The sequence below is a fragment of the Gekko japonicus genome, unplaced genomic scaffold, assembly GCF_001447785.1.
Source record: "Gekko japonicus isolate JY-2015 unplaced genomic scaffold, Gekko_japonicus_V1.1 scaffold277, whole genome shotgun sequence".
Classification (NCBI taxonomy): domain Eukaryota; kingdom Metazoa; phylum Chordata; class Lepidosauria; order Squamata; family Gekkonidae; genus Gekko; species Gekko japonicus.
Genome location: NW_015168055.1, coordinates 512,215 through 536,365, shown reverse-complemented (window position 1 = coordinate 536,365; position 24,151 = coordinate 512,215). Strand labels below are relative to the sequence as shown.

Below are 24,151 nucleotides of genomic sequence, written 5' to 3'. Positions count from 1 at the left end.
TTCCCTATCACCCCTCTCTGTTTCTGAGGGGACTAACCCATGAGCAAGATCATCTGTTTAATTCATTGGTCTGCAAAGTAATTTCTGACACTATGATACTGATCTGATATTCTCCAGGAGAATTATGAATGATTATTGAGAATTAATTGACTCTCATGTGTATCCTGTTACAAAAATTATGATGTTGAACTAACTAACTCCATATGTCTTTGTAAACACATAAAGCTGCCTTATACTGAATCAGACCATTTGTCTATCAACATCAGTATTGCCAGCTCTCCAGGGTCTCAGGTGGTGGCCTTTCATATCTCCTATTACCTGATCCTCTTAACAACATCACAAATAAATTTAGCCACACAATCTCAATAATCTCAGAGTCATGAGTGGATAGTAGATAGGAGATCTTGCTGTGATCAGATTGGCCATCATACTTTTGAAGCAGAGGATCTAGATAAATTGCACAAATATCACAATAGAGTATACACAGCAGGAAAACATGTTCAATACTTTCTATGTCCTTCGAACCACAGACAAGTGGCAAATGGGGTTCAATGTGTCCAAGTTCAAGGTGATGCACATTGGAACCAAGAATCCTAAATATAAATACACATTGATGGGGTCTGAACTGGCAGAAACTGAACAAGAGAGAGATCTTGGAGTTGTAGTGGATAACTCACTGAAAATGTCGAGACAGTGTGTGACTGCAATAAAAAAGGCCAATGCTATGCTGGGGATTATTAGGAAGTGTATTGAAAACAGATCAGCCAATATCATAATGCCCCTATATAAATCAATGGTGCGACCTCATTTGGAATACTGTGTGCAGTTCTAGTCACCACGCCTTAAAAAGGATATTATAGCTTTGGAAAAAGTGTAGAAAAGGGCAACTCGAATAATAAAAGGGTTGGAACACTTCCCAATACAATTTCCCAATAGAGGACAGAAGGCTAATAGGCCTATAATTACTGGGTAGCTGACAGTCACCTTTTTTAAATATAGGGACCACTATGGCATTCGTCCACGTTTCAGGTAATATGCATGTCCTATAGATAACGGTAAATAGGGCAGCTAAATAGGAGGCCCACCATTCTGGAAATGCTTTAGTGGCTTCAGGAGGGATTGCACTGTGCCCAGGAGCCTTCCTTGGTTTAATTTGCACAATCAAGGATTAAACTTTCTCGACTTGAACTGGCAGCCATTCAGGACTCAGCCAAAATAACGTCAAATTCTTCTACTGCATTAGCTCCATTCACCTGGAAGGTCTTCAAAAAGTATTCATACCAAGAGTTAACTGTAATTGCATTATTAATGAAGCCAGTCCCACCCATAGCATCTGAGATCAAGGCCCAAAACTTCCTCATCTTCTTATTTACAGTGGTTTGGAGGAGAGGTTCCCAGCCTTTCTGTAAAAAGGCTTTTTGCTTATTTTTATATAATTTATGTAATACAGATTTAAGATCAAAATACTCCATCGGAGGATATTCTAAGCTTGATTTCCTATAATTATGGTAAATAGACCATACTTGCGCCTTCATATTGTGCCATTCACTATCAAACCAATCTCTCGTTGGCACCTCCCTTGCTCAATGTTGTTGCTTAGAGTGGGACCTCATAACATCAGAGAGTTGAGCCATAATTTTATTGTATGCCTGAAACAACTCTAATGTTTGGTTCAAATCTCTTGACTGTAATAAAAGCTCTTCCAGACAATGAGACTCTAGAACACTAGCTACCTCCTGGGCAGCCATGTTAGACCAATGTACTCTGGGCATCTCAGAAACATCCCTTGAATGATCCCTTCCTTGAAAGGGGGAAGGGGAATTTAGTACCAGTACCATAGGGAAATGATCACTCTCCACATGTTCCAAGATCAAAAAGCCTCCCTCATCTTCCTTAAGGGTTGGAGAAGTCAACATATAGTCTACAACACTACAGCCTTGACTCGAGGCATAGGTAAATTCACCAGTAAGGTCATAGCCAAGTTAAACCTCAGGCAGAGTTGGGCTAAACAAATACCAGCTTTGTTAATACATGGATTCTTAGAGTGTCTTAAAATAAATAAACAATTTAGCAGTCCCACTATCAGGTTCCTTATGATTTCCACTTTCAGCAGGAACTCTCAGGTTATTTGATGCACCCTTTTCATTCTTAGGTTGGTAATTGGGCTTAGGGTTGCTTTTCTCCAAAAATAAGAGTGCCAATATTAAATTCTTGTAGACCCACATTGGAAAAATTCCTCTTGTCTTTAAAAATCTTTTATTTCGTAACAGAGTTGATGGAATTTCCAGGGTATTAAAGGTTAATAAGACTCTTTGTGGCTGTGTACCTGATCCTTTAACTAAGGATGCCAAGACCAAACCTGTGACCTTGTGCATGTAAAGCACATGTTCTAGCCACAGTTCCTCCCCAGGGCACAAACCCAACTCCTGATCATAGATATCTCTCTCACCTGCAGTTCATTGGCCCGATCCAGCAGTGCATTGGGTGAAGCTGGGATGGTGCCATCATGAGCCAACTTGGCCTCAAACGTGCTGATGATCTTGTCTGTGTTCTCTGTCTGATTCTCCAGGTTCAGGCCCACTTTGGCTCTGAGGAGGGGAAACATTGTAAAGCCAAAGGTCAACATTTCACTTCAGTAATGTTTTCCTCCACTTGTATTATCTCAGTCAAAATGTTGGAAGCACCCTGCAAAGTATTTTTGTCTTCCCATCATTGACAGCCTCTCCATGCATTACTAACCATTATTGCTCTGGTGCCACTTACTTTTCATCATAGAGCCTGGCAAGCACCTTAACATCATTGTATTTGTTCTTTATGTTGTTAAGCATCACAGGGAGCTGAGAGGCAGAGGTGCTAGTTGGCTTCTTGGAAAGATACGCCTCACATTCCTTCTGAACAGCTTCCTTCTCACCACTAATGCCTTGAAATCTTCTTGTTGTTCCCTGACAAAAAGAGCAGATTTTTTTCCTTTAAATCAAGCACTAAAGCTCAATGTAGAACAACAGGCAACTTTAGAAAGACCAAGGCTGATCTCAGGTGGACACACGTGTCTCTACAACACAGAGACAATTCAAAGCCATTGGGCTAGTGGGTATTTGGAGCTCTGGCCAGGAGCTCCAAGGTTTGCAGAAATCCCGAGGAAATGATATGCAAGATCCAGGTTTGCTTACAAGGAGATTTTAATAAGCAATGACCAAGCTTACAGAAAAGCAAGCTAAGATCCCATCTGCTATGTCTTGAATGCACATCTGTACAGTGAAACTTAGCCAGACCTCAAGACAAGATGCATAGCTAAAACTAAACATTTCATATCCTAATTGCTGGCTAGCAGATAAGAAATCATTAGCTGAGCTATCCCAAACATTGAGATGAGCCAGGCCATCTCACACCTGGCCTCTAGTGGTGAGAGGAAATAAATCAGGCTTTGAATATTCTCTTGGGAGCGACCTGCCAGCCATCCCCACATGGAACTCAAAGCACCTAAAGGTCAAGCAGCAGCCTGTAACCAAGATGGAATTACAAAGGCTGTACAGTGGAGCAACAGCATATCAGTTTATGTGGCCTGATTTACTTTTTATTTATTTGAGGAATTTCTACTCAGCCCTTTTTCTGCAATAGCATCCAAAGTGACTTACAAAATTAAAACAGTCATTACATATTATTATTATATTAATAGAATGATAGAATACAACAGTCAAAGATTACTACATAACATCGTTTAGTTCAGTTTCTATTAAAATCTTTCATGTGTGAGAAAAGAGAACATGGACAAATGAGCAATCTCTTCTCTCAGTCTCTCAGTACTTGCCTCCTGGTCTCGGATCCGTTGAACAAGATCCTCTGCGGGGGCATTGTAGTTTAGTGGGGACCTCAGATGACCAAATATCTCTTTCTTGACCTGGTCCAAGTCACCATCAATCTTATCCAGTTTGTGGAGCAGCTGGTCAGCTTGGGGGTCACCTTGATGCATGGTAGAGCTTCTAACTGGAACTGGAGTGACAATTCACTTTGATTAAAGCAAGCAAAGCTTTGAATTTCCATACAGGCTCACAGTTGCTGCTGTATCTAAATTTTGCTCCCCACATTTGTCACATCCACAATAAAAGCTAATCTGTCCCCAAGCTGCCTGCTATAAACCTTTGTTCCTAATGGATTTTCTCTATAGGGAACCCAGAGAAGGATTTTGCAGTTTCACAGAGATGTAGTGGAATGCTTTACCTGCCCAGTCCCACTGCAGCAACACTACACTTTCCAACTAGGAAACAGCTGATATGCCAACACATACCATTTCCAGAAAAAGGCAACCCCCCACATCAACGTTCTTAAATATTTGAACCAAGCCACAATTTCTGCAAAAAAAATTGCCTCCCCAGGAGTAGATTTGAATGTTCTGCCCCATTGCTCTGTGTTTTCCAAATCCTGGTTCTCCGCCATGTTTTCTTCAGATCTTAACTCACTGTTTTTCAGTGAGGAATCCTTGATTAGGACTTATTTTCCCACCGTGCTACCATTTTGGGTCATCACCAACATTTGTTCACACTACCCTCCCTTCCCCTCTGGTTGTCCCGGAGACATCCACCATTTTTTTTTTTTTTTTAAACAGTACTGATTACATTAGGATGCTATTTTGTCCTTTGCGGTACGTGAATTCCTGTACTTTGCTTTGCCTTCAGAGACTGGAGACAGTGGTCCCTATAAATGTGTGGGTCCTTTAATTGTTTAAAGTGCCTATCTAGTAAACTCATAAACAGGAGATTGTGAGATCGATTCCTAGCTGCTATTCTGCCTTTAAAAAAACCCACAACATTGATTGTGTTAGGACACAATTTTGTACAGCATGCAAGGGGACGCTGTAGCAGGTGGGCTTCATATAGCTTCCCCAGCAGCCAGGCTTCCTCCCTTGGTGCTCTCTCACATGGTCTGTGAGCGGCAGAGGAACCAGGTGGACTGGCAGGGGTGGGGAGGATGAGGGTGCCACTCTTTCTGATGTTCTACTGTAATAGTCTGCAGAGTAGTCCAGTCTGGGCTTAGAATGGAATAATTCTGCATATGATTGCACTGATCATCACGTGATCCTCATGTATGATGCCCTGACCTCCCTGGGACACGGATGACATAAAAACGTAGTCACTATGAAATTGAATTTTGAGGCATTTTACGTGACATTAGTGGGAAAAATAGGCAGATTTGCTGAGAAGATGAGTTATAATATGCTCAGCTGGCTGGGTCTCAGGGCAAGTGGTGATTAGATAGAGTCATCTGTATGGAGAAGTAGGAATCAGGACTCAAGAGACACTTCTGTAGAAGTCAGGAGGATTTGTGCAGCTAGGCACATCATCAACCCACCCCTTTCCCTCCAAGCTGATTTTGCAATGCCCCTGGAGGTTTTGTGTACGTGGTAGGGAGAGACAAACAGCAACATTATTACATAATTACACATGCGCAAAAAAAGGAAGGCTCCATTTGTGATCAAGTGCATGACAGGAGGCCCCAATCTGAAGTTAATGCAGAGTGCTTGAGGTGGGTCCGATCCTGGATCAAAAGCTCTATTGCGGAATGAGTCAAAACAACAGATGGGAATTCAACTCACTAGTAAAAAGAGATAAGGCCCTACTGTGCAAATGGTCACATACCCTGCTGGCTGGGTTTGACAGGCTCTTTGTGGCTGCTTCTCAGAGTGTTCTCGACTACAGCTCTCCTCTGCTTTACTGTGTTCAATTCACTTTCCAGCCTAAAATGACGGTAAAGAAGTCAGCAATGTTCTCAGCATAGGCCAGGGGTGGCCAAACTTGCTTAACATAAGAGCCACATAGAATAAACATCAGATGTTTCAGAGTCGCAAGACATGAACAAATATTACACATGTTTTTATTGAAAAAATATGCAAATTTGCTTTTATTAATATTGATAACTTAAATGAGGAGGGAGTGGAGAAAGAAAGGTGGAAAGAAAGAAAGTGGAAAGAAAGCCAATAGATGAGGGAGGGAAAGGTGGAAAGAAAGCAACTTTAACATTAAAGGTATCCTCCAAGCCCCCCCGCCCCCACATCGGTTAGCTTGGCTTGGAGAAGGGATTTAAAGAGACAAATGCCTTCTCCAAGCCAGCTGGTGTGGGGCGGGGGGGGGGGTTGAGAACACATTTAAAGTTCAAGTTGCTTTCTTTCTCTGCACTGGCTGGGGAAGGGAAGACCAATTGGGAGGCATGCCTCCCCTTTGCTTTCCCAGCCACTGTAGCAGGAGACGCACAATATGTGTGAAAGAGCCGCATGTGGCTACCGAGCCACAGTTTGGCCATCTCTGGCATAGGTCGTTCCCTGCAACACATGTTTTCTACACACTTTTTTTTAAATTGAGTTTTGATGATAAAATTACTGTTCTATCCACCTACCAGTTCTGAACAGCTGTATGAGCCACAACAATTGAGATAAATTTGGCTACAGTCAGAGTGTCTTTTTTGTTTGTCTCTCAGAAGCCACGTCACCGTAGCAGGAGGTGACACAGAGGACAAACCTTCACAAATTAATCCTGGGGGGGAAGTCACATCTGCTGTTTCCCCCCTAACAATAATTAATACAGTAAAGATGTACCACTACTTGTTTTTAAGTATAATTCACTTTTCCGTCTACCCTTTATTCTTTATCTTGGGGGCTGCTTCTACTTGGGCTGCTCCCGTAGCATCTCTGAAAAGCAATCTTAAGGACTGATAGATGGCATAGGAAGCAACTACAGCAATGGCTTGACCTGGGAGATTGGGGGAAGCAGCCATGCAGAAATGGCTCTCCTACCTCTTGGGTACCATAGCTCTGTATGTTTTAACCACCCTTTGCTCATAAAAGTTCATGATGACGAAGTACATTTCTCCCAGTCTAATACATACTTATGAGGCACTTAAAATCATGTTATTTTATTTCCATCTAATTATATAAATTATGTTATTTCTATCACTTGACACTAAATAATCTGGAAGTGTTTTATGTATCACATGAATTAGAGTGGCATTTCCACCATTTCAGTTCTCTTTGGAGGAAAAGTTCTTTTCACTACACCTTAACCCACTCTGTTTATGTAAATAAAAGGATGTCTAATATATTCAGAGACTATTGTTCCTCATTAACTGAGCTAGTCTGGGGTTCCTAAAGTTTCTCAGGGCTATCAAACGACTGCTGGATTTCCAGATGATATACACCTCATTTCCTCAGGGCAGATTTTGATCAGAATTCTCATTATACTTACATAACAGTTATGTTATCTTACAGATCTACCTTCAAAGTGATTTGTTCAGGTAGCCATTGAACGGAAGGCTATTTATGAACAATTTATAGATTAGAGCTCCTTAGTGCTAATACTATGACTGCTTTGTGTCTGTGAGCCTGTATTGATATAATCTATTTGTGGAAGTTGCTTAACCATCTTCCATTATGGGTCATTGTTGTTGTTTTTGTCTATGTGTAAATTCCTGTAGAGGGGTGTGTGTTGTGTAGAGGGGTGTGTGTTGTGACAGACCAGGTGGCCTCTATGGTTGCTTAGAGGACAGAAAAGTGTGACTGAAAAAATAGTAAGGGTCAATGTACATGCCATCTGTGAATAGAATAAGCAGAAGAATAAATAGTGGCAAAGGCCCATGAGTATTTTTTGAGGGTATGTAATGAAGGAAATCCTTAGCTTTAGCTTTAGATAGTGTATATATATGCCATCTAGGAAATACCAGCACTAATTAGGCAGATGTAACACATCCACAGAGCTGCCAAATGGGAGGGGTGCAGAATCTACAAAAAGTGATGTTATATATTGAGCCTGAACTGAACTTGCAAAAGGACTTAGCTTGGGGATGCATAACAATAGCTTGCTAGGATCCTAGAATGAATCAGTAGGGTGACAGGGATCCTAGAGTTACCCAACTGGGAAACAATGTAGTATAAATAGCCTATAGTTGGGATTGGGGTGTCTTTTGGGTGTATCCTTTTCCAGGCATAAATACCCGGCTTCAGCCAGGGGGTTCTCAGTCTTCTTTCTCTTGGTGAATCACTAATAAACTATGAGCTGATCACTTGAATGCATCTGAACCCAGTATGTTTCAAGTGACTTGCAAGAAACTATTTCAGAAAGAGTGCTGAACAACTAGCCATACAAATAGTGGTGTTTTGAAAGAAATGATCCCGATAAAAATGGAATAGGGACCATATAGGTAAATTCCCTTTGCTTAATTATACTGACCCATATTGTACCTCCTGACAATGCTTATAGGGGGTACTATTACAAGTGCCTTAAGGCATAATCACATATTCAGTGTAAGTATTTATTTACTTCAGTTATACTCTGTCTCCCCCCCCATCAAAACTCAAAGTAAATTATATTGTTCTCCTGTCCTCCATTTTATCCTCACAACAACACTGTGGGACAGATTAGGTAATAAGAGTGTGTGACTGACTCAAGGTCACTCAGCAAGCATTCATGGCAAGGTGGGGATCCTAACACTGCAGTCTAGCCACTGTACCACATGCAAATCATCCAGTGTGAATCAATACCCTGTGAGAGATCACTGTGTATATGGCTGAAAACAATATCCATGACTCCAAGCCTACTTTAAAGAGTCTCACAATAATTTTCATATACAGTGATCCTCTGTAGAACCAGTTCACGTCTGCACTCGATCAGCAGGCATAGGGGAACACCAGAGCCCAGGTACACCCATCCCTATCCTATATATCCTGTACCAATGTGCACCAGAACTTTTTGGTACATACAACACCTTCAGCAGGGCTTTTTTTTCTGGGAGAATGTGCCAAAATGGAGTTCTGGAACCTCTTCAACAATTAAAAAAAAAAAAAGGTTTAAAAGTTTTCAGTATACAGCTTGAAAACTTAATTTCCCTCTTGAGAGTTCCAGCACCTCTTTAAAAAAAAAGAAAAGAAAAAAGCCCTGCCTTTCAGTAATCATGTGTTCTAGGAGGGCCCTGGTACCTCTAATGATTATGATGCCTCAAGGAAATTTTTCAGGATCAGGCTTCAACCTCATACTCATTCCTATAAAGAATTTATTTTAAAAAGTCAAGTTAAGTCAAGTCAAGTCATCCTTTATTGGCATATATCAGTAGAACAAAGTCATTATACTCTTTGGGTGAAGTACTTCTTCACCCAAAGAGTGATTAACACATGGAATTCACTGCCACAGGAAGTGGTGACGGCTACAAGCATGGACAGCTTCAAAAGGGAATTAGATAAGCATATGGAGCAGAGGTCCATCAGTGGCTATTAGACACAAGGTACAGATAGGGGCTCTGGGGCAAGTGATGCTCTGTCTTCTTGGTGCTGGGGGGGGTCAACAGTGGGAGGGCTTCTAATGTCCTGGCCCCACTGATGGACCTCCTGATGGCACTGGTATTTCTGGCCACTGTGTGACACAGAGTGTTGGACTGGATGGGCCTTTGGCCTGATCAAACATTGGCATCTCTTATGTTCTTATATGTTCTTATTACAAAAGTATAAAAGTAGGACAGTGTATTACAAATACATTGAATAAAATAATAGGTTACAACTGTACTTTTTCTTGGCGTAGCAGCATGGCAAATGGAAGGAATTTAGCCACTTTCTCAGTTACTTCAACAGAGGAATCATTCAAAAGTTTGTAAACTTTATGGGAATCTGAAAAACCCATCATGTTGGCCAATATAGAGTTTAGATATTTAGAGCATATATTTACATAAAAGTGACATCGCAACAAACCATGTCAGACTGTCTCAACACATCCAGATTCACAAGGGCAATGCTGTCTTATTGAATCTGCCATATAGAATGGCAGATGGCATGGCATTGCATCTGGATAAAGAGGAAGCTCTCCGTAGTTGTGGCGCTTGTAGGGAGGATAAATATGAAGCCATCCTACCTACAGTGAGGGGTATCTCAAAGCTCAGAGGAGAGCAGGTTTTGTTGGCAAGACTATGTAACTCCTGATGCTCAATATCCAACATCCTCTGTTTGATCAACTGGAATGCACCCGCTGATGGAAGCATAGTCAGTGAATCCAAAAATATATCCATAGCCTTAATTTTTTCCTCAATATATGTTAGCTAGTTTGACATGTTAGACTCTGAGAGCATTTGGTATATGAGGCTCCCTGGGTCAGAATTATAATGTAGACGTAGCCAATATTTAAACATCATAAGCCATGCTCTGGTTTTGACTAGATTCAGACCTGTTTCTAAGCAAAGAACTGCATATGGGACACACTTTGGCAAGCCCAAAACTTTACGTAGGAATTTGGACTGGACACAATTGGTGGCACTGTCAAGAGCTCTGATCCACATCGGGATGGCATACAATAGTTGTGAGATGACTTTGGCATTAAAGATTTTTAAAGCAGCTGGAACAAATTGGTTACCTCTACTGTAGAAAAATCGTGTTATAGCTGAAGCACTGATATTAGCAGTATTTATTGCATGTTTGCGTTGGATAAACCAAGACCCATTGTATTGAAAGTAGAGGCCAAGGTATCTGAAGTGCTTAACTTGTTCTATTTCTTTTCCGCCAATTATCCATTTAAATGGCTTCCAAGTTTTAGAGAAGACTAGGATTTTTGATTTCCCATGATTCAGCTGTAACTTGTTAGTTGTAAAGAACTCAAGACAACGGGTCAGTAAGCGTTTTAAGCCAACTCTGGAATAGGACAATAATACTGTATCATCAGCATACAAAAGTAGGGGTACGTGTAAAGAGCCAAATTTGGGGCTATGATAATCAACTCCTGACAAGTGAGGGGCAAAGTCACTGAGAAAAAGATTAAATAAAAAGGGAGCTATAATGCAACCCTGTTTGACTCCCATATTAGTAGGGATTTTGGGGGTTAATTTGCCTGCTAATGAGCATTTAATTTGGCAAGTGTTGGAGGTATATAGCCCCTTGATAAGCATAAGAAGTCTTTTGTCCATATTTAGTTCATTTAATTTAACCCAAAGAAGTTCCCTATCAATTGAGTCAAATGCTCCCTTAAGATCTAGGAAAGCCACAAATAATTTTGAGTTATTTTGAATAACATACTTATTGATTAAATGAGATAGAATAGTACAATGATCTAAGTACAATGACCTTTGCAAAAACCTAACTGTTCTGGACCCAAAACTTTTTGCTGCGACATCCAGAGAGTTAGCTTGGCTAATAAATGTTTAGTATACAACTTGCCCATTGTAGAAAGTAAACTGAGTGGCCTATAATTGGCAGGAATAGTATGAGCGCCTTTTTTATATATTGGCACCACTATTGCATTCAGCCATGCATTAGGAATAAGGCCAGTTCTATCTGTCATTGTAAAGAGGGATGCAAGAGGAGCGGCCCACCAATCAGGATCTGATTTTAGAATCTCAGAGGGAATTATGTCTGGGCCAGGTGCTTTCCCTGCTTTCAATTTTTCGATCAATTCTTTAATTTTGTTAGATGACACAGATGGCCAGTCAGGTAGGTCCTCTAGGACAAACTCTAGTGATTCATTAGCATAGGTTCACTCTTGGTGGAATAGAGTTGAAAAATACTGGTACCAAACATACGAGGAGATGGCAGACATGGAGGGATCCTCAGCACGAAATGCACCCGAGACTATAGCTTAGAATTTCTTTGAATTATTTAAAGTTGCGGCATAGTATAACTGTTCCCATTGGCTATTGATATAATCATTCCTCTTTTTTTAATGAGCTGCTGGAGCTGGTTCTTAAGCTTAAAGTATTCTGGAGGCAACGTTAGAGCTTTCGAGTCATTATAGTGACAATAAACGCTATGTAGCAAGGTTTTTACTTCTCTGCATTCCCTATCAAACCAAGGATTCACAGGGTTTGCAAAGTTATTATTTCTTTTGCTTAAGGTATCAGATTTTACATACAGTGACTCAGATACATGAGATATTAGAGTGTTATAAGCTGTTATAGTTGCTATGGGATTAGATGCATTTATTAGAGAAAATCTATACAGAAGAGGGCTAGATTTAAAAAGTTGTTCAGTTTTCCCTGTTTATGATCATTCCAAGGGATTCTAGGTATAAATCAGTCTCAGAGAGTTGTGAGATCAGGTTACAAGAAGGATAAGTATGAGGGCCAATTTGAAGAGTTAAAATGAGAGGGAAATTATCACTAATAATAAAATCATCTATTGTAAAATCTTTGACATGCGGTTTCAGTGAGGGAGAAATTAAAACATAATTGATTACACTACAGCCCCTCGGGGAGACAAAAGTAAATTTTTCCACAGTTTGGGAAGCCAATCAGACCATTTAGCCAGAATCTGTTGAATTGCATGCAGAATCTGGCAAGACATATACCTGCTGGGCTAAAAAAGCTATCTTTAGAATGTCTTGGATAGGAAAAAGTAGGTGGAAGGGTATCGTCTTGATTGACATCAAGAGCTTTAAGAAATATGCTGCAATCCCTTCCTACTCTAGCGTTAAAATCACTCACAAAAATTATTTCCGTGGACAGAAATTTCCTCTCTAATTCCTCCATAATTGTGGCCAAGTGTTCCCAACATTGAGAAAGAGTTAAATTGTCTAAAGAGGATGGTACATATATATTCATAATAATTGGAGAAGATTTACCAAGGACAAGCTTGATGGCCTGTGCCATAGGACTAGTCACCTTTAGAGTGATGTATTCCGAGAAGAGGTATGAGGAGACAAAAATAGACAATCCTGCTTGGAAGCGACCCTTTGTATTACTTCTGAAGGCAGGAAGGGTATAGGATTTATACTCTTCAATCTGAATCTGGCATGGAGACCAAGTTTCTTGGACTAGTATGACATCAAACTGCTTGAGGTAGCTAATAAATTCAATGTCCTTGGCCTTATTTCGCCAGCTGGTCACATTCCAAGAGATTATCTTAATATCCAAGGTGGTAGGGAATTTAGATGGCTATGGTGTAGAAGAAGTTATAAATCAGTCTCCTTTGGTTAGTTGTTCAAGGGTACTGTTGGTGTCATAAAATATAGACCCATTGCCCATACCTCTTGATATGTTCTTAATTATTTGGCTTGTGCCTAGCCACACAATCTCTTCCTTACTGCTCTGAGGGAGATTCTCAGCCGTTATTGAGGGCATATGGATTTCAGCTTGTATCAATGTCTCTGAGTTTCCCTTGAGTTTAGGTTGGACTTCTGTAGTAGAAGTTAAACCGATCAGTTGAGGAGAAGGAGAGTTATGGTGAGACATGTCTGGGCTGTTTTCATAAAGACTTATTTTGGCAGCCTCCAAGCTGTTTGAGTATTGTGTAGTGGGAGCCGCATGGATCGACGACAGACAACGACATGGTGCATAGCACGCTTTATTAGGCACACAACAAGACAAAGACAAACGGCCGGCAGGCCAACTATATACACACCTGGGGACCACCCCTTGGTCACCATTGGTGGGTTTGAATCTCCCGCCATGGCTCCCACCAATGGAGGGACTAGGATCCTAGTCCCCATTGTCTTCCCAGACTGAAGCTCGGGTATATGCCCTGACCTCCGGTGGCGGTCAGTGGACACAACATTGAGGTCACCTCTTGTTTTCTAGTATCATTCCCTAGCATCAGTAGCTTTAGTCACACTATCTCCAGTCTGTTGACAATCGCACCTTGAACCACTTTTGAGAAATTTGGAAAAGTTTTTATTAAGTCATCCTCCAAGGAGTTGTCAAGATCTATGCCTTCATACACATAGACTGAAGGGGATAACTTATCTGAGGATTTAGCTGCCCCCTGGACTGCATTCAAAATTGGAGCCTCCTCCCCCTGACAAGAGAGATCCATTAGATCAGGCAGCGGGGAGATCTGATCTTGCCTCCCTTTGATCTCATCATGCCAAGCCCTCTCACGATATGGAGCTGCATCAATTTCCTCACAGTTTTAAAAAGTCACCAGAAAAGAAGAGCCAGCTCTTTGAGCCTCTTGTGCAAGCTGTGTACACTCAAGAAAAAACAGAGAAGGAAATAAGCTGCATGCTCACCTGTTGACTCTCTCGGTGGCCTCCAGATCTGGAGGTGGAATAGTGAAGCAAGCAGCAGGGGTTGCCTTAGTTTCTCTGCTGGCGTTCTGTACTACCCAGTTCTCCTGGTTGCTGTTGTCTTTCAAAGTATACTTCTCGCCCCTTTGAAGCTGTACCTCAGAGAAGGTAGATGGATAAGGGTTTTGGTTTGAGTGAATTTAAATATGGCCAACCATTGTCAGAAAAGACAAACTCAAAACGTTTTTCAGTTGTTACAAAATCCTGCCTTCCACTGTTCAAACATGGCGGATCTAACTGACTCATCCCAAGGGGGTATTGCAATATGTATAAAACTTCTCACCACCAGGCTGGCCAACTTCATACTTTTGGTATTCTTCTACTATAAAGGATCTACTATAAACATTTTGTGGTGTCTCAATGCCTGCTCCCATTGGGTTAGTTCCAAATTGCTACTTTCATAGACAGAAAGCACTTCTGATTGCATGGTCCAGCATTTTCCCTGGATTCTCTCTCTAGTTGTAGCTTCCCATACTACACTTCACACTATTACTGAGTATCTCCTAGCCTTTAGCAGTGGCTTTCAGGAGACGCACAGGCTGTAACAGTACTGGCGAAAGGGGAAAGATCTGTTACAGGAGCAGAACTCTGCTTGCAGTTCTCTGGATCTTGCCCATTGTAGGGTTGTTATTTTAAGTGTTATTATTTTGAGGGTTTTGTTAAAGTGACTGAAGGGGGGGGGGAAGGAATTTTGCATACCTAAGGTACTAAGCTCCAACAAGTTACAATTATATATAACACAACTATGCATTAAGATAAAGAAGCATTAACAAATCAGTGTTTTCCCCCCCTTCTTTTCAGTTATACTTCCTTGAGGAAAATCTACAGGAGTGAGGCATTTTATTGGGTCATTACACACCTCAGATATAACCCCTCTATCCTGTACTATAAAAAATAACTTTCATCCAAGGTAGAATATCTTTTCCCCTTATTTTAGTCATCAGAAGCAGCAACCTTATGGGATATTAGGGCAGAGTGATGCTTAACATGAAGAAAATGGCCTCTTGAACAGACAAATAGGCTTGCCATATTTTGCATCCGTAAAGAAATCTCAGAAGGCCAGTTGACTTCAGCTGAAATGAATATTAAAATGTTTAGAGAACTGCAGACAAAATTGCAAAAAAAAAGTTCTTTGAAAAAGCTAAACAGGAAACATACCCTCTCAAATAAATTACGTGTTTTTGACTTTCGGTTTTGAATCTTATGTTTAATTCTGTCCTTGGGGACAAATTTTGCTGTTCTCATTCAAACCCCACAGTTTCAAATGTGTGAAAAATCTGCCAGATTTAAAATTAAAATATTTTTTCATTTTTGCATTAGATTTAATTTCCTTGTACAAGTGACATATTCATTATGGTTAAGACATCTGGGTTTCTCTTACTACAGTATTCCCTAGTCTTATATCTCTGGGCTCTGTTTGTGGCACACTATAATTTAGATGTTATGCTGTTTTAGGTGGATAACTATATGAGGGTGCAGTTGAGAACTCATTTTGCAGGGGAAATCTTCTATGGTTGACAAATGATAGGCAATGTTTTGCAGCGCCCAAATGTTCATTTAAGTAGCATGATTATGGCTGTTGTTACCCCCAGCAAATCCCAAGGTATCCAGGGCCATACAATGCCCAAAGAATGTAGAGGAAATTACACCAAAACACCCCAGCAAGCCCCAAGGACCAGAGTTGGCAGAGAGGCACAAGGGAGACTCCCTCTCTGATAAAAACAGGACCCTTAATTAATTCTTATAGAAAATCAAATCAAATAAAATGCCAGTCCAAGGTGAGGCAATCAGGTGCATTGTGAGAAACTATTCAATCCAGACTAAGAGCTTGTGAATCCATGAGCCCAGATTCTGGTATCATAAAGAATAGTCAATGCTTGAAGCACTTACGCATTCTGGAATACTGAAATCGATATCCAAAACACAGTCATCTTATCTGATAGAGCATTCTAGTCACCTTCCTGAACTAATCCTACATTATAGGATCATCTCGTGTCAGAATCAACGTTGCCTCAGAACAGTTCCTGTTGCAGTAACTTTTGAGCCCCTACAACTATCACAAGACCAGGGCTCTAGTCGGGGGGGAGCTCTCAGGTACGGAGCTCCGGAAGAGAACCTCTAGGGGGTGGGGCGGTCACGTGGTGAAGCCCCGCCCCCTTCTTTACCCCGCCCTCTGCTTCGATCCTCATTCCGTTTGGGAATGAGGATGAAGCAGGAGGGTAAGTAGCCGGGCCTTCTGACACACTTCCGGTGATGTCAGGGGGTGTGGCATATGCTAATGAGTTATGCTAATGAGCTCCGGCAGCTCTTTTTCTACAACAAGACCCCTGCACAAGACCCTGCAAAATGGTGGAGGAAATGGGATAAATATCCAATTTGGAGACAGATGCAAAGGTAGTCAGTTGTTCTGTGCATAAACTTTGCAGCCCTTATCCTCCAAGGTGACTCCACAGAGCAATATGGTTTAGCACCACAACAAAATAACTGTTTGGAAGCTTTTCTGATAATCTCACATGATTGCCATTTGGACAGGAAGCAGGGGGGTGTCAATGTGGAATGCTCTCACACTGTACCATTCTTCATCAGACATGGCATAAAGTACCTGACAGCAGGGGTCGTTTCGTAGAAAAAGAGCTAGGGGTACTCATTAGCATAACTCATTAGCATATGCCACACCCCCTGACATCACTGGAAGTGTGTCATAAGGCCACACCCACCACTCAGTTAGTCTTAGTCTTAAAGGTTAGTCTTAAAGGTGCTATTTGTTAGTCTTAAAGGTGCTATTTGAACTCTTGGACTATTTTGCAGCAACAGACTAACACAGCTACCTCAAGGAAGCTCCTGGATGGGGCTGGGAGTCCTTGCGGAGGCCACGTGGAGTGGCCTCGGCCAGGCAGAGGGGGAGGACCCCAACTTACCCTCCTGCTTCTTCCTCCTTCTGCAACAGAATGAGGCTGGAAGAAGGGGACGGCCGGAAGAAGGGGCGGGGCTTCGTCGTGTGCCCCGCCCCCTGCACCTCACCAGGGGGAACTGCGATCCCCCGCGTTCCCCCCCGAAATGACCTCTGCCTGACAGGCACTTTCTCTTTTGCTTGCTGTGATGAAACAGCAGGAAAAGGATATAGAGCCCTCAGAAACCAGATACAGTTTTGAAAAACATAACACTTAGCTTCTGTCAGTTCAAATATGAAAATGTTTCCTTACATCAGCAAGCTCCCAGTCACAGATGGTATCCACAGTGACAGGCTGGGAGGGGTAGATTCTGCGTAATTTCAAAGGGCTGATCTCCTTACTTCTCCTTTTCAGTTCAGCAATGCTTTTCTCAGCTTGCTTTGCAATCTTCTCATCATTCTAGAAAGAAGGACAACCAGAGCGTTAATGGAAACATAACATCTGAGGCACATATATTTTATAGCAGACATCTAAAGCTTGTAGCCCACCAAGCTAGACATTTCCAATATATTGTGACAGGCTAGTTGCTTGACAGACTTTTTCCCCCACAGTTCAAGGCAAGCAGTTAAAATATGCCAGGGGTAAACAAGTCCCTAGTTGGCTGCCATACATGGCTGATAGGCTGTATTTGGCTTGGTGGCTCATAGGCTAGGCCTAGAGGCAGGACACCCCTCACTCTGGGGATGAGTTGTATTAATTCTTATCTGGAAAGCAATGCCTTCTGAGAGAGAAGCCAGTCACCATATGCTAAGCAGGATGTTGTTTAACCCCTGTTATTCATCATCCTTTTCCTTTTGTTGTTCCCACACCTTCTGTAACCCAAAGAGTGCTTGTTAATGGTTCCTCATGCTCTTGGAGAGGAGTGACAAGTGGAGTGCCTCAAGGATCTGTCCTGGGACCTGTTTTGTTCAACATCTTTATAAATGATTTGGATGAAGGAATAGGGACTTATTAATTTTGAAGATGATTCTAAATTGGGAGAGGTAGCAAATATGGTAGAAGACAGAGTCAGGACATAGGATGATCTTGACAGGCCAGAAAACTAGGCTAAAACAAATAAAATGAATTTAAGTGGGGATAAATGTAAAGTTTTGCATTTAGGATGAAATGATCAAATGGATAATTATAGGATGGGGGAGACTTCTCTTGGCAGTAGTACTTGCAAAAAGGATCTAGGGGTCTTAGTAGACTATACACTGAACAAATGTGATTTTGGGCTGTATTTACTCTCCTCTGGTTAGACCTCACCTAGAGTACTGTGTTCAATTTTGGGCACCACCATTTTAGAAGGATATAGACAAGCTGGAATGTGTCCAGAGGAGGGTAACAAAGATGGTGAGGGGTCTGGCGACCAAGTCCTAGGAGAAAAGGTGGAAGGAGCTGGAGAAGAGACAACTGAGAGGTGATATGGTGACCATCTTCAAGTACTTGAAGGGCTGTCATCTAGAGGATGGTGCAGAGTTGTTTTCTGTTGCCCCAGAAGGTTGGACCAGAACCAATGGGTTGAAATTAAAACAGAAGAGTTTTCGGCTAAACATTAGGAAGAACTTCCTGACAGTTAGAGTGGTTCCTCAGTTGAACAGGCTTCCTCGGGAGGTGGTGGGCTCTCCTTCTTTGGAGGTTTCCAAACAGAGGCTAGATAGCCATCTGACAGCAATGCTGATTGTGTGGACTTAGGCAGATCATGAGAGGGAGAGCAGGAAGGGTTGCATCGGTTCTTAGTTCTTGTGACCCTTTCTTACATACCCAGGGAAATGCAAATTGCCACTTTGGGGCCAGGAAGCAATTTTCTCCTTGGCAGTTTCACCAGGGATCCTGAAGGGGTTTTTTGGCCATCTTCTGGGTATGGAATAGGGGTCACTGAGAGTGTGAGGGGTATTTGTGAATTTCCTGCATTGTGCAGGGCATTGGACTAGATGACCCTGGAGGGCCCTTCCAACTCTATGATTCTATGATTCAACAAGCTTGCCAAATGAAGCAAGACAATAAACAAATAAGAGCTTGCTGAAGTCCCTCAGTTGTGTCCTGTGGTTCTCACCTCCAGCTGATGGATCAAGTCAGACACCACTCCTGGGCTGTCTTTGTTGAACTTGCTATATTTTGTATCGAGATCATCGTTCAGCCTTTTAAGCGATTGGCTTACAGCATCAGCATCATCATAGAACTAAAATCAAAACAGAACCCCCCGAAAAAAGATGAAGATGATTGATCATGGCTATACCTTCTGTTGTACCAAATCACTCTGAATAACAGCTCAATTGAATGTGTGTTCACAAAGGTTCTTTTTCAAGGACTGAAGGCACAGTTGCACCCCATTAAGTTCCTGCAAGCTTTAGGGCACCATGCTGGTCCCTATCCAGTTTTGTCTGAGATGCACGTTGGGTGGCCTGGGGCCTGCATGAGTCGCTTGGAACATATGACTCCAGGAGAAACGCTAGCATGGGAGTGCTCTGTGACGTATGGTCACTATGTGTGTGTGTGGACATGTGGGTATGGGACTTGCTTATGTTTTTTATTTTGTCCTAAAGCACGTCAAGGATATGCCTTAACACCATTCTCAAAGGTCAGTGACTCTGAACATATGCCTCTAAAAACACTTTTGAATGGATGAGGAGGGATACAAGAGGCATTGGGGTTCAAAACATAAGATGAGACACGAGTGCATGGACCAAAAGGAAGCACACACAATACTCTCTCACGGTTAAATTCCATACAACCTTGGTGTGTCCCTTTAAGAGACTAGCAGAAAGTCCGTGCATGTTTTAAATCATTTCTACACCAGAGCTCAGTGGCTAAAATCTGATGTTAAAAGAAAGATTCAAGGTCCTCTGGATTACCAGCTGGAATCCTCCTTCCTCCCCCAATACAATTTACCTTTCTATAGTTCTCTATGTTCTTCAAATGGGTCTCCTGGCAGATACACAAAGTGAGAAAATTCTGCCATTCCGTCTTCAGGGCTTCCTGGTGAGCCTGCATCAAAGAGGAGAACATTCATATTTTAATCCCTGTCCACCTGTGAGTTCCTTCAGTTTCCATAGTCCCAGGACTGATAGCAGCAGATAGTGGTGACATGACATGGGAAAGATTTCAAATCCAAACTGAACCCCCCTCCTTTACAGCTGCCTTTCAGCAACAAAAGCATGTTGTATATCCCCAAGAAACTGAGTCTGAAATCAGTTAAAGCTACCCATGATTGTGCTATTAGCAGAACTTTATTTTAATTATAGAAATGTCTTAACCTGTCATATGAAGATAAGGAAGTCAGACAAATATGCAGAGGAAGGGTGTTTCATAGTCTGCTGAAAAAAACCTACACCCGACTGTGGAAAGAATTTTCAGAAAAGTTTGGGGTTAAAATGAACAAATAGTTGATACAGAAATCCACATATGTATATCTGCCTCTGCTCTTGCTAGCAAAACTGGCTTGACCTTTCTTTCACTGAGGAGGCAACATATTCAATTCCCAGGGAAACTCCACAGATGTGAAACTTGCCAATAACACCAATTTCCTAGACAATAAGATATATGGTCATTTGACCAGCTGGCAAGACAAGCTAATTTCCTGAAATACAGAGGGTTCACACACACACACCCTGCTTTCATCTCTCTGGTAAACATCAAAGCACAGTTTATTTCCCTGATTGGGGAACACCTGGATGACACTGTATTGATCCTTTTTGGAATGTGAACTTTTGTTGTGTGAAACCAAGGAAGGGATTTACAATCCCTACTTCTAGGAAAACAATTTGTAATAAGCAATTTCCACTTCTAGATGTTAACGGTGATACAATCGTCAAGGGACTTCTTTGATGTTGGGTTTAAATACTGGTCAGAGCCCACAGACTTTAGCTGAATCCGAAAGGATTCAGTTAGAGAGTGCCTCTCGACGCGCATGCATGGGGTGGGGAAAACTTTGCTTTGCATGTTTAATTTCTGTGTATTTTTATCAAATGTTTAGGAATTAGGACTCTGAATGTTTTGCTATAATAAAGATAAGTTTTATTTTAAGTAGCACAGACATGTGCAGACACACACCCACACACCCAAGATTCTCACAACACCGACTTGCCCACTCATCTTGCTTTCATCCCTGGACACAGAAGAAACACAGAAGTTCTCACATTATACCTTCTCTACCTTTTTCTGAGATCAGGTGGAGTTAAAAAGACTGCACATACCTGAATTGGGAGTACCGCTGGATGCTTCAGTTCAATCATCCTCTCCCCATCATCCTGGAGTGTATTTACATATTCTTCCTGGCTAAGGAGTTCATTAGTCTTGAAGTCCTGCAATGAGGAAGAAAGAACCTCTATAACGGAGGCTCCAAATGCTGAGAGAGTACAGTCTTGAAAGTACCTATTTGATGGAGGTGGGAGTGAGAAAGCACTAACCCAAATTGCTATGAAGGCTACCAGTTATATTGGTATTATGATTAGTAACAGGTTGAATTTTCTGAAGTCACCTCTACTTGAGATGTTTATAGGAGATGGCAGCCATAGAAACAGAGAGAGTGGTGACCAATAGGACATGAGTACAGTCACTTTCCCCTACAAATATGAAGTTAATGCAGCCGACCATGATCTCTCCACTTCATTTGACTTCTTTTCCCCCACTTCATTTTGCTTGCCCCATTTCTTCTGGGAGGGTGTCTGTGGCTGCTGCCACACACTTTAAGTAATCCACTTTCAATCCACTTTCAGTGCACTTTCAAAGTGGATTTTGCCAGTTCACACAGTAAAACTCCAGTTGGAAAGTGCACTGAAAGTGGATTGAAAGTGGATTATTTAGCGTGTGTGGCAGCAGCCTGTGTTTATAAAAATTGAGAGTAAAGTAAAGGTAAAGGTTTCCCTTGCTCGAAAGCCAGTCAAGTCCAACTCTAGGGTTGCGGTGCTCATCTCCGTTTCAAAGCCGAAGAGCCAGCGCTGTCCGAAGACGTTTCCGTGGTCATGTGGCCGGCATGACTAAACACCGAGGCGCACGGAACGCTGTACTAAACGGCATATATTGTCAGAACAGTGATGCTCTCCAGAATCCATAACCATTTTAAATATAGTTAAGCCATAATAACTAGGAATATCAGCTGTTTCTGATAGCCTTGAGTAGCTAGGAACAGAGCTCAGTGCAATGTCCTCTTGAGGGTCTTCTGAATATATACATATCCTTCAACTCTCTTTACAAGTGTGCTTAGATCAAAATGTAGTTTGCATGGCTGAGGTCGAAGGCAATAGCAGCAACAAGAAGCCCAACTGCTATCTGTTTAGTAGTTAGCTCTCAATACTGGTTCTTAGACAATCCTTACTGATCTATGCGTTACAGACTGGAGGTTGAAACTTTGATTTACATAAGTCCCCTTAGAATACGGAAGGCATCTAAGCTGCTTACTAGAATTGTTATCCTCACAGTTATAACAAATGAATTCCATTCATACCCACCAGACTTTATGGTATGCCTTACCTCATACTCATGCCGTACTGCTTGGGGATCAGTCATTTGATCACTCCAGTCCTGCCTCAAGATCTTGTTTTGCTTCTCTGTGAGGTAACTCAGCTCTTTAGTGCAACCTTGTAGGTGGTTATAGAGGCTGCCCAAGCATTGGCCTCGCCAGATAGAGGCTTTCTGTCAGGTTGGAGAGAAAAAATTCAGTGCCCTAGTCACTATCCATCATTTCTATAGTTCTTTTCAGGGTAATCAATGCTCTATAATTTTTCTCCATCTAATCCTGTTCTAAGAGACCCACTTGTGAGAGTGTATTACTAAAAAAAACCCAACCACATGGAAACTCTTTGTCGAATTTCAGCACTACGCAAGCCACTAATTCACAGTGCTTTGTGTGGTATGTGAATGCTCCCTTTGGCAATCATCATTTACAGGTCTCAAGCTTCGGAGTGTAAAGGCAAAATCAGAGGTTTACTTTTTTCTAGAACCACTGTGAAAATCTAGTCTTCCCAGACAATGATCACTCAGGGCCAAACTAGACACCATTTTAGAGATGAATATAGCCATTTAAAAATGGCATGAGACTGCAACACAGCAAAATCTTATCTCGACCCCTCCCGGTGCCCTTTCAAGAGCTGAAGCAGCCATTGTGTGTTTTCTTTTTTTGGGGGGGGGGGGTTTGCGGTTTCAGCACTTGAAAAGGTGCACGGGGCAGGGGGAAAAGATCACCTGGTTCTGTCATACTACCTCATGGCATTTTTAAATGGCACGATTCATCTCTAAAATGGTGTCAGTGTCCACGGGTTGGACCCATAGATGCCATAACATTTAGTTTGGCTCTCGGTGCTGTAGTTTAAAACTTTATTTAAAAGCAATCTAATCAAATGCACAAAAATTATTTCTAGGAATATTAAAGGTACATAAACCAGTCTGGGACATATAAATGCTAATATGAATAAATCAGAATACATGATGTTTCTATTCTATCTAAAATAAATATAATGAATCAAAGTTCTAAGATTCTTACCAAAAGCATACGCAGGAAAGGCACCCTCACTGAATCCAGATCTGAGAAGTTCATACATCATAAGGTACTGAGAGCTATATACAGTGTTTGTGCATGTGTGTGTGAAAGAGCCATGTTTCTGCTCAATTGTCTAGTTCATGATGTTCCTCTGAGCATTGAAGTGATGCTTTTAAGTGAAACTGTGAAAACTAATTGTTGATTGCCGAACGCAGTGTCAGGGTTCTGTTTCCTGGGATTTATGCTGGCAGATGCAAGGCTGTTCATAAGAAAGTTATCACAGCTTGTTCATAATTGCTGAAGAAAATTCTCAAGGATGCTAGCTACACATTACAACACTGGGAATGCAAAATGCCTCTTTGGAGCTGTTAGAGGAAGTCATAAGGAGATTCAATGCGTCATAACCAATTTGGGCTAATTTATGCTAACTAATGGAGCATGGCTCATAAAAATATACACATTCTCCATACCAGACATGATTCTCATTACATTTCATGACTGTAGTTCAGGTAGTTTAAGATTAAAGATGCCACTGAATTTTTATTGCTGTGAGGAAGAATGAAGCTAAGTGAACATGTTTATTGGACATCCACCCCAGTACCCTATCCTCTGCATCATCGTTCAAGGGCTCCCACAGAGAACAGCGAGTGGCCTTGGTAGTGGGAGATGGCTGAAAGAGATTTCATTTGCACCCAAAAAGCCACGTGGTCTGGAAAGTCAGTTGA

The 24,151-nt window shown here is 41.7% G+C and overlaps 1 protein-coding gene across 1 annotated transcript in view; it reads right to left on the bottom strand.

The window, feature by feature from the left end:
* Window positions 1–24,151, bottom strand: part of EVPL (envoplakin) — a 74,349-nt gene that overhangs the window by 16,135 nt on the left and 34,063 nt on the right. The window contains exons 7-16 of the mRNA XM_015414480.1: window positions 22,421–22,582; window positions 21,145–21,252; window positions 19,841–19,936; window positions 19,005–19,130; window positions 17,219–17,365; window positions 13,959–14,107; window positions 5,634–5,731; window positions 3,809–3,990; window positions 2,764–2,942; window positions 2,450–2,588 (exon numbers count right to left, since the gene is read on the bottom strand). Of these exons, the coding sequence (XP_015269966.1) occupies window positions 2,450–2,588; window positions 2,764–2,942; window positions 3,809–3,990; window positions 5,634–5,731; window positions 13,959–14,107; window positions 17,219–17,365; window positions 19,005–19,130; window positions 19,841–19,936; window positions 21,145–21,252; window positions 22,421–22,582 (1,386 nt within the window). The remainder of the gene's footprint in view (window positions 1–2,449; window positions 2,589–2,763; window positions 2,943–3,808; window positions 3,991–5,633; window positions 5,732–13,958; window positions 14,108–17,218; window positions 17,366–19,004; window positions 19,131–19,840; window positions 19,937–21,144; window positions 21,253–22,420; window positions 22,583–24,151) is intronic.